Raw genomic sequence first — 15,866 nt, 5'->3', positions numbered from 1 at the left:
TAATAGATAAAAATAAATTTAATCATATTTCTTAAGTGCCATCTGGCTACATTAATACTGCAGAGGGAGCCTCATCTGCAATGCCCTGATTCTTTGCATCTTACTCAGTTTCTTTGAAAATGTCAATTTTGACTTCTTAATATTTAATTTTCTAAAGTGAAACAGCATATATTGTCTATACTGTATTTAACTGATATTTATGCTCTCTGTCTTACACACCTAAAATATTTGATGCAATTTTTTACATCAGTAGTATTAGCCATGGTTTACTAGACCAAAAAAATTAATCTACTTGAAACATATTATCGTTCATTACTATATCTAGCCGCTAGCACAATAACAGATGATCTATTAAAAACACAGAAGTTGATAAATATGAATCTCTAATTAAAAATAAAATCGAAGTTGTTATATGCAAAATATACAGTAATCAAAGCATGAATACCATTTATTCTAATGCATTCTAATTGCATTTTTCTGAGTCATTACAGTGGAATGCTGTTCCCTAGCTTTAGTAGTGCTCAGAAGCAAGCTGTCACTAGGCTTCACTTCTGCTTATTCAAACAGCTCGGTAGAGGGAGTATAGAACCCACTGCTATAAAATCAGAAACAGCATTTAAGAATCACTTTTAAGAATCACTAAAATCAAATGATATGTCCAGATCTAACCTGCACTAGAAGAAAATCTATCTGAACAAAATGGGCAAAAAATAATTATTATTCTACTCTTTACCTGAAATTTATTGATGTAAACTAGAAAGCTAATTTTTGAACCTTCCAAAGCAAAAAGCCAAACTAAATAATCAAATCCTAAAACTCTTGGCTGAAAGTGACTGACATTCTATAGAACACATCCAATGATCCATAGCGTCACTTTTTCAAAACAAAAAGGAATCTTTTAATGATAAAGTCACAGTTCACATTATAGTTTAGAAATACTTGCGTTTTCATATCTTTGGCTACTTGAACAAAAATTCCATAGGAAACCTCATTCCTACATTCAAGAGTACAGTTTCTTTGTACTACAAATGCTTTTGCTGGAAAACTGTAACTGTACTGTCACACTATATTAATATTTCAAGCACAGTACACAGAAGAAACAGAAGCTACACATGTTTGTTTTTTTTCCATAGCAATTAGAACAATGGAATTGCAGGCAACAATGGAAAGGGTTGTATAAATAAATGTCATGTCTCTTACCATGAAGAATAAACAAAGAGAAGAGATACAAAACAGAGACAGAGTACTAAGCAGTTGCTTCCATCATATTAATGGAACTATATCCTGTTCTTTTCTCCTTAAATCTTCCCAACGTTTTTCATGTAACCATGCACTGCTGAATCTGGAAAGGTGGAAAAGGAAGTTCACCATGAGAGGACCTCCAGATGAGAGTTTCTCTCTACTTTACATGTTTAATTTCTAAAAACGTAATCTGTTTCATTTTCACTGTATTTCATGTATTCTGATACTAGATGCAATCAACTGTGCTTAATTGCCACCAATGTAAACTGAACTTTCTTACTTAGCACTGAGTTGAGCTCTTTTTGTTATTATTTTTACAGTCCCAATGGGCTAAGTATTGTGTGAATGTGAAGTAGAACGACAATTCTTATTTTTATGGATTTAAAAACAGGAGACAACAAATGGACACATTCAGATGGCAGAGCACAGAAAACCAAGACAGCATATTTCAGTATCACACACCGTGGTCTCAATAAAACCAGCAGCTTAACTTTTGTCGAGGTTTTGTACAGCAGCATAGAACAATTTTAAGTACAATGATAAAGAAAAATCATTTTCCATGGAATTCTTCCACAGTGTTTAAGATAACATGGCAGAAACAACAGCAGTGCTATTTGTCATAACTTGTTCAACAGCAACAAATGCTGCCAATGCACGTTAAGTGGTAGTAGATATCAGTATCTGACCACTATTACAGCAAAAGCATGTAGCTTATAGCACTCTATAATGAAAGCACAAAGTCTGTGCTGGATATGACCAAAATTAAAAAGCCCAACCCAACAAAAGGGCAACAGTGACTTTGTCAGAGTTGCAGATCTTTCACACTACTGTCACTGCAAAACTCTTCTGGTGAATTTAGCAACGCCATTATGTAAGTTAAAACACAAGATAATTAAAATTTTATCTGTATGGATGCATGTGTTAGAAACAACATGCAGAAAGAATTTGAAAGTTTACGGAGTTAACCTGTATGTTAGGACCTGGGGAAGGAAGAGAATCAAAGGTAATGCTTGGGAAATAGATTTGGAACTGATAATACGATAAAAAGCAACTAAGAAAGGAGAGCAAGACTATAAGCTCTGCTTTAGTCGTGTCGCCTTAAAACTGCCAAGCAGGTATCTAAAAAGACAGGTAAGAAAAACACTTAAGTTATAAGACACAACAAGATTCTGAGAATGGGTTACATTCAGAAGCACCCACACACAACAAGAAAAGGTATTTATACTTAAAAACAAATTCAATCATCAGATAGATTACCCAGTAATAAAATTTCCTTATCACCAACTTTTACAGCTTAACCTGGGTGCTAAATGACTTTTGCATTTAAACTTGTAATATCTTATGCCCACCAATAAGCACACATAACACTGGAATATGAACAATTTGGTTCATGAAGAAATGCACAGAAAAAGACTAGAGGGACACAAGAACACACCCTTTTGGCTGTCAGAGGAGAAAACAAACAAACAAGCACCAAACAACCTTGACACTTGTTAGGATTCTGGATTACTTACACAGAGACTTTGAAAACAGCATTAGAAAATGACATATTTTTGAATTTTCCTAGTGAACCTTCTTCCTATTTCCTCCCTGCCATATAGGAGAGAAGCAAGTGAATGTTTATGTGTGGGACTGAGTCCTCATGTAATTGGCTGGGGCCTGTAGAATCACAGAATCATTAAGACTGGAAAAGACCTCTAAGATTACCTAGTCCAACTGCCCACCTACCTCCAATGTTGCCCACTTAGCCATGTTCTTGATCATGTAAAGCTTAAAAGTCTAAATTTTAATCCTTCAACCCATACCAACTTTTCAGCAAATTTATTCTCCTAGTGAGGCAGAACAATAAACTGGGATATATAAATTAAAATGGATTTAATCTTGTTTGTAACAATTTAGAGTGATATTACAAATATTTTGAGTACTCACAAGTAATACAGAAATCATGTTAATAAAACACTGGGAATTTTCAAAAACTATTTTTACTGTAAAGGATATCAGCAAAGATTATCAATGTGATTTAGGTAAGAACCCACATATTTTCCTCGTGCCATGGGTAACTTATCAGCCTGCAATGTAATCAGACAGACACATAAGTCATAGTTAGCTTACAACCAATGTGTCTTGTTCTGGCAACGAGAGATTGTTATACTGAGAGAAAATTAAACTGAGACTTCTGTATCTTTTCAGGTTAGATAAGTTAGAGATTTACATGGAACAAACAAGGTTGAAATCAAACTATGGGCATGACTATAATGTACTAATTACAGCAGTCAGCTATGGAAATGAAACTAAAAAGAAAATATGCCATCAAGGACGAATTATTTAATATGAACAGAAAAATATTTGTGAAGTCTTTCAAACAAACTGACCAATAGCTGACTGATCACTAATCAATTATTTCCTAGAATTCTAACTCAAAAGACAAAATTTGGTATTAAGCAGTCAACAAAAAATAAACATTCAAATGACAACGACAAGACACGCAACAGAGAATTCACCATGCAATTGAGATGAGTAATGAGATATGTTGATTTTAAGTAGGAGAACTTTAAAACTCTCAAAAGGAACAGTTACACATATCAAGCTGATTAGAAGAGTACAGATAACACACAATTTAGAACAAAGATATTCACTTAGAGAACGTGGAAGAAACATCCTTCAGTGCAGCAAAAATACCTGAGATTATTTCTTACTGACTTCTAGTATTAGAAAATGATCTAATCTTTCAGTAGAGTCAAAAGAAACATTTCAATGAAACAATGAATATTTCTACCACAGCAAAGTAATATATAAAATATATATATAAATTTTATATATATATAAAAGCAAATATATACCCAAAAGGGTATATAACAGGTTTTCTTACCAGAATACATTTCACCGTGTGAATTGCACTCGGATCCTTATTGTTAGCTGCCCAGTGAAGTGGGATTTTTCCTTCAATATCTGGGATTCCAATATTTGAATCATGTTTTATAAGGAGTTTCACGTGCTCAGGGTTATTGTAGTAGGCACTCCAATGCAACGCAGTTTGCTGGAACATAATAATCACGTTTTACAAACATGGCAAGAGAAGATGAAAATCAAAGTTTGTTAGAACTTGAAATATGATTTAATTCTATTTTCACAGCGTAAAAAAATATTTGAGGTTGGAAGGGACCTCCGGAGATCACCAAGCCCAACTCTACTGCTCAAAGAAGGGCCAGCTAGAACAGTTTCATCAGGACACTTCCAGTCAGATTCAGAATCTCTTCACTATGTCTCTGGACAACCTGCTCCAGCTTTGACTTCCCTCACGATGGAACAACAAAACAAAACAAAACACGTCTTTTCACAGTTTTAAGTATCAACTTTGAATATCTAAGCATGCACATTGCCTCTTTGAATTTGATAGTTGCCAACCACCCTGGTCACATTCCAGCTATTTATGCACATTCATAAGAACTTTCCTCATCCTTGTGTTGTTCAGTCTAAACAGTCCCAGCTCATTCAGTCTCTCCTTTCTGTCAGATGCTCTGACCTGTTAGTAACTTTTGCAGCACTCCATTGGATTTGCTCCAGTAAATCAGCTTATGGCCAACTTGATGTCTAGCAGAACTCCTAGGCCATGCATGTCCAACCCTCTGCCTGCATGCAGCTCAGCCCAACATATAATGCAACCCAGGCCCTGCCCCACACCATCTATCCCCCAGCTGAGTCTCTGCAACACCAAGCAGCCCAGCCAGGCCCAGGAGCACACCCATTGCTCAGCAGCAATCAAATGTTGACAAGCTATTAACACCGAGCTGCAACCAGGGCACAGGGAGCATGCCATACATTGCTTGCTCAAGTTATTTCCATTTTGATAAAAGAAATTGAGGTCAGGTTTCAGGATTGCTGAAAAAAATAAATAAATCTTTTTTTGGTATATTTGCAACTCCATTTTCATTTAACATAAATATACTACCTGAGAATCATAGAATTGCAGGGGTTGAAAGGAACCTTGAAAGATCATCATGTACAAACCCCTGCTAAAGCAGGTACCCTACAATAGGTTGCAAACATAGGCATCCAGACAGGTCTTCTCTATAGGAGATTCCATTACCTCTCTGGGCAACCTGCTCCAGTGCTCTGACACCCTTAACATAAAGAAGATCTTCCATGTTTGTACATACTTCCTACATTCAAGTTTTAGGCCATTATTCCTTGTCCTTTTGCTACGCACCACTGAGAAGAACCTGATCTCACCCACCTGCTTCACATCCCCTTCAGATATTTATAAACATTAATCAGACTGCCCCTCAGTCTTCTTTTCGCCAGGATGAACAGACCCAGATCACTCAGCCTTTCCTCTTAAGGGAGATGCTCCATGCCCTTCATCATTTTTGTGGCCCTCTGCTGGATTCCTTCTAGAAGATTCCTGTCTTTATTTTTTAAACAGGAGTGCCAGAACTGGACACAGTATACAGCTGCAATCAGATATTCAACTAAAAAATCTGATTGCAATTCTATACTTTTAAAAGCCCTATCTTACCAGAGAAAAATACTATTCCTCCTCACTTCACAGTCACATCTTGTTCACGTCAACACTTTTTGGCAGTACACACATTTGTGAACAACTGTTTTCAAGGATAAGTACTGGAAGAGTAAAATTTCATTAAAATTCTCTAACAACCACCTTGAGAACACACTAAGAATTGCAGTCACTGCCATTGAACCAGCTTGGTATGTTAGCATCACAAATATCCCATTAATTCTCTGTTTTTGTTGCTCTTTTCTTCTTTTAATAAAAAAATAAAATAAGTTTTGTTATTTATATACATGAACTATATAATATATTTCAGGAGGGCTGCTGTAAAACTAATGGCTGCTATTTTAAACCACACTGTCAGAGGGGGGTGGTGGTGGTATGGCTGTAGAGGCTGAGCCTTCCCACCAATGTTCTATTAAATTTTGTAGCTGTGCAACAGATGGCAGCAGAGGGGCACTCTGACAAAACGGCATCTGACATGAAAATGTGTATGAAGCAAAGGCATGTAACTGAATTTCTCCATTTGGGAAAAGCAGTACCCACCAACATTCATCAGTGCTTGCTGAATATTTATGGTGACCAAACAGGATGCGAGCACACTGAGGTATTGGGCAGCATATTTCAGCAGTGACAATAGTGATGGTGGGTAACCTCTACTGGTGCAGATATTTGCAAGTGCAGCATACAATCTCTTGTTCACGCTGGCAAAAATGCATAACTAAAGGCAGTGGCTACATTGAAAAATAGTCTTTTGTAGCTGACATTTTGCTCTAGCAGTGTCACTGCGCTCTCTGTAGTCTCCATGGGAGTAAATAGGAGGCATTACTTTTGAAGCATACCTTGCTCTGCATATCTTTGTGTCTGCATCTCAAGGCAATTCCTGTTCACTCAGTGTGGCCCAGGCAAGCCAAAAATCAGGACATCCATGTCCTAGACCCTTTCCTGCCATGGCGCTTTCCAACCAGTTAGCCCCCAGTATGTACCACTCAACACAGTTCTTCTTTCTCAGATGCACAACTTTATACTTCCCTTTATCAAAGTTATTTTTAATCAGAAGTTTGAGTTACTGAAGTTTGTTGAGTCATTTATTTCACATTTTAAAGTGCAGAAAAGAATTATTTGCATTGATATCATAACATGAATTGTAACACACTACCATATGCACGTAATACAGATAATGTCTCAGAACACTACACATGAAGTATGGCCTAGATATAATTCCCACCAATAACCTCAGTGTAGGCTTAAGCCCTACGGAAAGCTCGAATAAGATGTCATTACAATATGGTTTATATAGTCTGATGATTTATCAACAATCAACAGTTATTACTCCAGCATAACTACTCACAGTACAATGAATGTGTGTTCCAAAGTTACAGCTGTGGATAACATTGCAGATCTAAGGCAGTCATGGATGTGCTTCAGGTATATAAGGTTATGTTTGGAACAACTCTGTTCACTCCACATAGACCCTGCAATTCTTTATGTTCCTGTACATTATGTGAATAAGTCCCATCCCAGTTATCTTAGAATTCTGAGCTGAAAGGTAGCTACTCAAAGATCTTTGATACTAAAGCTTGACCTAAGCTTAAACCACACCATCTTACATGATAATCAGATTGAGAAGTTCTTACGTATTTCTCGTAGAAGATCAATTGCTTTCTATGAGGATTCTTTGACTACGGCAAGAGAATACTATACACGGCACTTGGTCAGCCAATAGGGTAATGTCATCAGGTGCAGCCATTTCAGGCTTAGAGAAAATACTGGGCCTTGGTATTAAGCAATCACGTCCAGGTTAGAATAATCACTTGAAGCAGGTCTCAGTACCAGAGCTGCACTACGCAGAAGAGCAGTGATTAGTTAGGTTTTCTTCAATTTAGATATCCCTCAGAATGACAGAAATTAATGGAAAAGCATATCAAAAAATTATTTTCTGCTAGGGGAAGACAGAACAGAACATTGACAGCAGACACTGATTTGTTTTGAACAAAGGTTCTGACATTGTCCTTTATCACTCAGAATTCCACAGGCTGAGTACCACTGGATCTAACGTTGTACAGTTATGCAATTATACAGTTGATAGATAAACAGAGGTTAAATAGATGTTTCATATGAAAGATTATCATGATAGAAAGATAATCTATGATAAATGGAAAACACTCACCAATGTTGAAGGCTCGCAATAAACTCCACAAAGGAGCGATCTCCAGAGAAAGGGAACCTGCCTTAGTGGTGGTCAGCCCCTAAATGAGATCTGAGAGAGGTGGAGCCAAGCTCCACCCCTTCCTGTATAACAGCTGAATTACTTTCACCTGTGCTCCTGCATCTGACTCATTGCTTGCCTCAGGTGGTTAATCAGAGGTTCAGGCTGTGATCAACAGTTTCCCATACAAATGTATATGGACCAACATCAGGCCAATAAAACACCAGATAAATCCATATTGCTAATACCTGACAGTCAGTGCTTTTCATGTGTGCTATCAATGTTTATCATTACAAAAGCAAATGTTAGTATATTAATAAGTAATTTACTCATCAGACACATCCTTCCCAACTGCCAAATAGTACAGGGTTATAAGAAGCAGAATTATTTTATTTCCCCATTTCCCCCACTTTTCCCTACCTTCATATGTCAGCAAAATGCTACATAGCAGTTTGATTTGAAATTGAAGAGAAATAACTGCTGCAAAACATCTGAGTCTAAATTAGCATCCTTGAATAGTAAGATCGAATGTGTGAATTTACTACCTTATCCTTTACACCTCTGTACAAGAAGAAGGCAAAAGGAGCCTATTATTTGTGTTTGTTGCTTTAGATTATTAGTTTTGTACCATGATAATATGATACTAACATTTTTTGTTTACTCAGGTGCTCACTGAGAGAGAGCTCATTCTAAGACATAACTAGAGAGGCTGAAAGTAGACTGAAAACTTACACCACATACAATGACATATAGCCTAGCACCATAGCATGTTCAATCCATTGCAGTCTGTCAGAATATGAATTTAAAAACTTCTAACGGTAGAAGTTTGAAAAAAAGTTAACATATGCTATCTCTTAAGTGAAGCTAAAGCTGACAAATGGATATGGGCATAAAAAGATTTCACTACTTACAAACCAAAGCAGTTTCCTTTACTGGCTTCTCTCACAATCTATCACAATCTACTTCTCAATCAATTGCCTACACAGAAATAAATGTAAAATACAGTTATTCTGTGACATTTTCCAGAATAAATTTGACAATCTTGATGCACAGTTACAATAAGGGAAATGAATAAGCTATGTGCCAACCAGGGTTGAACCTGTTGGTCTCTGTTCCCAAGAGTGCCTAAATTCCATTCTTGCTACTTTGACTACTCATGACAAGAACTGGAATAAAAGTGCTTTATGTTTTGTGGAAAATACTGGCAATACTTTAATACCGCTTTGGAAATTCTGTTGAAATAAAAGCAAGGTTCCTAAAAGGTTTTGGCTGGTTTCCAGATGCTTTTGTTAATTAATTATAACGTGGTCAGGAATCAGCATGACCTCTCCAGAGTGAATGCTGTAATTACAGCCAGGGTTTCCATGATACATGTTAGAACACCCTGGAAGGCAAACAGCTTATTGCTAGGGCACAGGCTGATTCAACTCTATTGTCTGGAGAAGACAGGAGATTCATTTGTTGGAAACAGAGCTTGCAGATGGCTAATTCTATCATCAGGGAAGCAGAATAAGATAAGGATTTCAGAGTTTACACAATGAGACTGCTAGAAAGCCCAGTCGTTTGATACAATAAAAACACACTACATAAGATACAAATGATATGATAATGCTCACTAAAGCCAGTCTTGCCAAATTGGTATGTTAATCATGAAGTGATACAAGCATGTGATTGGAGCACTGACATTTGATTCAGTGGTAGATCAGTGCCTGATGGGAAGATTTTTTGCATGAGTTCCAAGATCACTTACAAATTGTAGAAAGACAGCTTTTCTTCTGAATGTTTAAAAAGTCCCCATTTCTCTATTAGATTAAGTACTCTGAATATGAATGTAGGTACAACAAAATTTTACATTATTATCATCAGGAAAATATTAATATTGTTAATGGTCATCAGTACAATACCCCTGATTGTTGCTAACTCAAAGGATCAGAAAAAATGTGTTAATCTACTGAAATAATTTTTCCCATGCAAATGTTTTTTTGCAACTTCAATTTCTAAACCTGCTACAAACATTGTCTTAAAATAAGTAATATTTTTACCTTGTTTCTATCCTGGGTATCCACTTCTCCAGGTGCCATATGTTTTAGCAGCAAAGCTAAACATTTGGGGCTTTTGTGACGTGTCGTTAAATGTAATGGTGTCATACCCTCTAAATCCTTCTGCATCCAGTTCCCTCTACGAGCCAGTAAAAGTTTCATGAAGCGGTAATTTCCCTGGGTAAGGAAAATTAGGAGAAATTTCAGTTTATAAAACAAAACAATGATACTGTTTTGATATATTTACTGTTGCATCACAATACTTTAAACAACAATAACAACACCTCTAAGATTTGGAAACCCATAATAAAGATCTTTAAGAAACCAAAACATTAAGTTCATATCTTCTGGTAGTGTAGTGTAAGACCCGGCTCACCATGTAACAACTGAAATAAAGCCATTAGATATGGTTTCAGCAGGCAAACAGATATCAAATAAGGAATATAACTAAATATAAGAAAGACTGCCATTTTGTAAGGAATTGCAAGGAATGGGGGTATTTCTGTATACCCTAAGACTCAGAATTGTGAATCAATTTGTCACCATAATGGTAGGGTAGAGATGGGCCAAACAGTCCCAGAGATGCCCACAGTATCCAGTGCCAGGGCATACAAATATTTCTGTTTTCTTTTTCAAAACGTGATATAGAAGCCATAAAGAATGAAAAGGCAGATTTCACATATGTTACCATTCCGGTCTTTGTCTAAGAGTTGAGCACTATGTGAGCAGAGTGGATTTCACCAAGTACGCCTAAAACAAATATAAGCAGCTATTTTATTCCTGTTCTGCTATTTTATTTCAAAATGAAAAACAGGAAAGACCTATCATGAATATGCTTGGCCAAAATAACCTTCTTCTGCTTCTACAGTTAGTCATCATTGACCCCTGCTCTTCAGCGAAAGCCCTAAAAGCCCTACACCTGCCAAAAATCTTACTGCAAACCTGTGTGCAAATGCAAACTTCTGTTGCCAGAGACAGTTAACAGCATTCACAGCAAGTTCAGCAAGCAGTGAGTGACTAATTCTCTTTTTTTTCAGCTGGATATCACAGGAAGCATAACATTAGCATTCTATCATTTTCACACACAGACACGCACCAAGGCATGCACTGACATACAACTGCAGAACAGGAAAGCATTTGCACAGCTACTAATAAATGCAGAACACATACAATATGAATTAATAATAAATTTCAGGATGAATTAGGGAGAAGAAAATTTTCCATTATTACCAACATATTTTACAGGTAAATATAAGAAGAATTTGCAAAACTCATTAAAAAAGAAAAAAAGCTAGCAAAAAAATGCAGTGTATCATGCTGTGGTTGGCAATTATACTGGGGAAAGACAACATTAAATAACTTGAGAGAATATCAGACTTGGAAGAAATATAGCTGCTATTCTCTATCACGGAGGATAATACATTTCCTTTATTTTCAGTATTTCCTACTCAATGTCCATACACACACGTGAAAGAAAAAAAAACTTGATTTTCTCTTGTTGATGGATATTTATTGAAAGATTTACAAATATACTGTGCTTTCAGAATGAATTGAGTGGGTAAGAAGACAAAGTTAAAAGAATACATAAAACTAAAGGAACGCATTTTTATTGTTTGAGTTGTAACTAAGGAAACATGCATTTTCATTACTACTTTCTTTCCCCACACTCTATCTTATCTTCGCTGTTACCATTTTTCTACCAGTTACTACTACATTATTCTGTTGCATGCTTAGCCCCTAACAAATACCCCTCCTTAGGAAATGAATCTGCAGTAAATCCTCTCATTCTGAAACAAGAAACATTCTGTTTCTTCCAAACAATTTATGATTTATTTATTTTTTAAAACATCACCAGAGATGACAACAATGAAACGACAATGACCTTTTACACTACTTATCTGCAGTGCTCCTCTTCCCTAGCGAAGTTCAGGATAATGGGATACATGATACACAACTGAACCCAACACAGGCACAAAGGTATAGGTAAAGAATCCCAGTAACATTCACCTCGAGTACTGCGTTCAGTTTTGGGCACCTCAGTACAAAAAGGACATGGAGGTCCTGGAGCAGGTCCAGAGAAGAGCAACAAGGCTTGTGAAGGTCTTGGAAAATCAACCCTATGAGGAGAGGCAGAGGGAGCTGGGGCTGTTTAGTTTGGGGAAAAGGAGGCTGAGGGCAGACCTTATCGCTCTCTTCCAGTATCTGAAAGGTGCTTACAGTGAGAGTGGGGTAAGTCTCTTCTCACTGGTGACAGGACGAGGGGAAATGGCCTCAAGTTGCGCCAAGGTAAGTTTAGGTTGGATGTTAGGAAACACTTTATTACAGAAAGGGTAGTTAAACACTGGAATAGGCTCCCCAGGGAGGTGGTTGACACAGCGTCCCTGGAATGTGTTTAAGAGCCATTTGGATGTGGTGCTTGGAGATATGATTTAGCAGAGGGTTGTTAGAGTTGGGGTACTATGGTTAGGCTGCAGTTGGAACTGATGATCGGTGAGGTCTTTTCCAATCTGAGTAATTCTATGATTCTATGACAAAGCCACACTAACACGTGAGGTCACACAGTATCACAGTATCACAGTCTCGTGCGGGTTGGAAGGGACCTTAGAGATCATCGAGTCCAGCCCCCGGGATTCGAGCCTCTGTGTAGCAGAGCGGCACTTCTACCACTTGCGCCACAGGGATTAGAACCCGGGCTCGTGTGTTGCAAAGCGGCGTCCCTACCACTGTGCCACCGGGGCACACGTCCTTCTGGTCCACGTTTCATCTCCCAAAACACACAGGCAAACACAGGTTCCTTCTGGCCCATAGTTCAAAGGCGCTTAGTAGTACAGCAACACTTAGAACAATCATTATTTTGATATTACTATTGGGAAGTTTTAAATAGCATTATACATCTCTAGTACCTGGCATTCCAGTAGCACAATAGGCCAACCAACCTAACATATAAAACACTATCATTAAAAAAATAGCTGTGAAAATAATTTCAGGTAACTTCATATAAAACATAAAGGTAAAAACACAAATTACTATTGTTTGTTAAAATAAAACACCAAGTGAAGTGCATGAGTCATTATTATCTTAATACCAAGAACTAATATTATTGAAACAAAGTTTTATCACAGATGACTCCTGGATATTTATTAGGTTGATAAAGCACCAAACACCTTTCTGAAATTACAGATAACAGAAGACGGTAAGCAAGTACACTTAATAATACAGTGGGAATCAACCGTCTTGATCTCTTAATGTTTCTTCTCCCTGTACCACTTCTACTTTGTACATTAAAAGGACTCAGTAAATTGATGTCCATTTCCTACAACAAGTACGGTTCTAGAAGAAATTGGAAGAATAAAGGGAAGGGGAAAATAATGAACAAGTGTGAGTATTTTATGCAGCAAAGAGACAGAGACACACAAACGAAGTCTTTAACCACATTCTAGAGACATTCAACTGACAACGCAACAAAGCTTTGTGAAAATGAACTTCCCTTCTCACTCACTCCATAATTTCTTGGTGAGTTAAGCTGGTCATTACACAACCTATGCTCCGATTAACCACTCCTTCTCTGTAGCATGGATATACTTTTCAAGTTGCAATTTTCACCTTTGGATTTTACAAAAAATACTTAACCGTTTTCTAAAAGAAGAGAACTTTCCAGAAATCAACAGCACATCCATAGTTAGGCTACCACCACTGTGTCACTAGTGGGCTAAAAAGGGCCAAGATATGGAAGAAACATGGCTTATTTCCCTATTTATTGCTGAGACCATAGTTTCAAAAAAACATAAATAACCCATCTGAAATATTGAACATGACTTGGAAGATTAATTTGTAATAATTTATAATGTACTGCACATGAGCTGACTACTACAGCACAGCTAAACATGTGATGATTTAAGTGAACATAAGGGTTACTAGTGCATTAGAAAAAAGGTAGCCCAGTACTTTTAGAGCTCCTTGGTAGACATTGCATGGCTCATTCAAAAGAATGACAGGCTTTTAAGCTGTGAAGATATTACTTCTGTGGATCTAATTCAAAATCAGAAAAGGGCTTTGCTAGTACTGGGATAAGAAAGATCAAAAAGAATGTAAAACAACTCACAAGTACAACTCCTTACAAAGGAGGTGGGTTTTAAGGCTCTCCACTACTGAGACAGTCATAAACCCTTAAGATGTAGTAATTATGTAATTATGTAATTATGCTGGCACATAATTCCAGCAAAACTGAAATACTAGAACTACAAATCAGATCTGAAAGTTAAAACTGAGCCTCTAGGTTACATAATTCAATCCTCCAACATCATAAGGAGTATGATTTCCAATTATTTTCAATAAATTCACAGATATTTAATTGGAGCTAATGTGTTGCTTTATCCATATTTTTCTCAGTCTCATCTTAATTAAGGGTTCCCCTTCTCCCCTCCCCTTTCTATCTTTCTACCTATTAAAGTATAACATAAGTTTTAAAACCTGAACACAAGCATTAGTCTTCTCATTTCAGTAATAAAGGCTAAGCCCTACATTTCCCTCAAAATATTCCTAGTTCTCTGCATTCATTCTGGTTTGAACTCATTTTTTCTGAGCACAAGTAAGAAGAGATTACATAGGTCCCACTATGTAGTGTACTGAGTGGCAGAAATACTTCTCTATTGCTAGTGCAAGTATCTTGACAGACAAACCTAAAAGTACATTCACCTTACCAATCAATCCATTAGCACACAGATGCCCTTTTGCAGTCTGAATAAAATTTTCTGTCTCCGTGCTCGTGAAACTGCATTAGAGACCATCACGTTTTCAGCCTATTTTAGTATTCTCCTATTCCTTCTATTTCAGTATTCTCTCCTAGTATTCTGGACACGCAAATCCTGTCTTCAACTGATAATAATGCCTTATCTTGTCCTTCAAAAAAGTACTACTTGTGATGCCAAGATTCTTAATTAAAAATATTGACTAATACTAGATTCAAGTGCATCTGTTGAGGAATTCTAATATATTCCTTCCTATCTCATAGTACATATTTCAACAGTACTTGCTTTCAGTTTATTATTAAATTATTTACCATACTTTATGATTAGTGCCCTAATTTTCCATTTAACTGCAGTTTTCCACCTAGCACAACACTTAACACTTTTGGCCTAACAAAGGCTATCTGTAGAATTTACATCTAGAAAATCAGTTAGCAAAATGTCAGGTTAATCTTTGAGAATATTCAATAAAGTAGTGTACATCTTTCATTGTTTTCTATTTACATTTATATATCTATCCCTTAGAAACATACTTGACATCCTTGCATATTACTGAGGTCAAACAAACTACTTTTCTCCATTACTTTTCTTGCAAAATAAACCATTACTTGCCAGTATTCCAAACGAAGGACTCCAAAACCCAAATTCTGCACTTTCATGATTCCTGAAGAATGTTTAGTTGATTAAAAGCATTTTTCATTTTGTCCCTTGCTGTTTCTGTACCGTTAAAATGAGACTTACCAACATCAGACATTAACGGTTGATAACAGCTCCTGACACAACGAATGGCCATAACTAAGCCCACACAGCAAGTGCACAGAACATTGTACACAAATAGAAAAACAAAAGACACCACAAAGCAGGGAGAGCAAAGGTCTGGTGGTTTAAAAGAAGTGCACTCCAAGAGAGCAGAGAGGGAATAATGATACAGCAAATTCACCATCTGTGACAGAAGGAATTTAGGATATCGGATAATTATACATATTTTAATAATGTATTAGCTTACTAGATTTTGATTTTAGAAATACATTATTAAGTAGCACTTATGTAAAATGTTTTATTACTATTTTCTCTATATGCTTTCATAAAAAGAGAAACTATTTAATAATCAATAACTCCTC

At 36.7% G+C, this 15,866-nt stretch overlaps 1 protein-coding gene across 3 annotated transcripts in view; it reads right to left on the bottom strand.

Annotated features, from left to right (window-relative positions):
• Positions 1 to 15,866, bottom strand: part of INVS (inversin) — a 78,843-nt gene that overhangs the window by 38,007 nt on the left and 24,970 nt on the right. For 2 of the 3 annotated variants that reach the window (XM_015855084.2, XM_015855087.2), the window contains exons 4-5: positions 10,004 to 10,177; positions 4,112 to 4,279 (exon numbers count right to left, since the gene is read on the bottom strand). In XM_015855084.2, coding sequence (XP_015710570.2) covers positions 4,112 to 4,279; positions 10,004 to 10,177 — 342 coding nt within the window. Of the gene's footprint in view, positions 1 to 1,200; positions 1,343 to 4,111; positions 4,280 to 10,003; positions 10,178 to 15,866 lie in introns of all 3 variants that reach the window. The other variant, XM_085539804.1, reaches the window with a different exon arrangement.

This window comes from Coturnix japonica, chromosome 2 (assembly GCF_054131305.1).
Source record: "Coturnix japonica strain WE chromosome 2, WE-NBRP24, whole genome shotgun sequence".
NCBI lineage: Eukaryota > Metazoa > Chordata > Aves > Galliformes > Phasianidae > Coturnix > Coturnix japonica.
The sequence above is the reverse complement of the archived record's forward strand: the minus strand, read 5'-3'. Positions and strand labels throughout refer to the sequence as shown.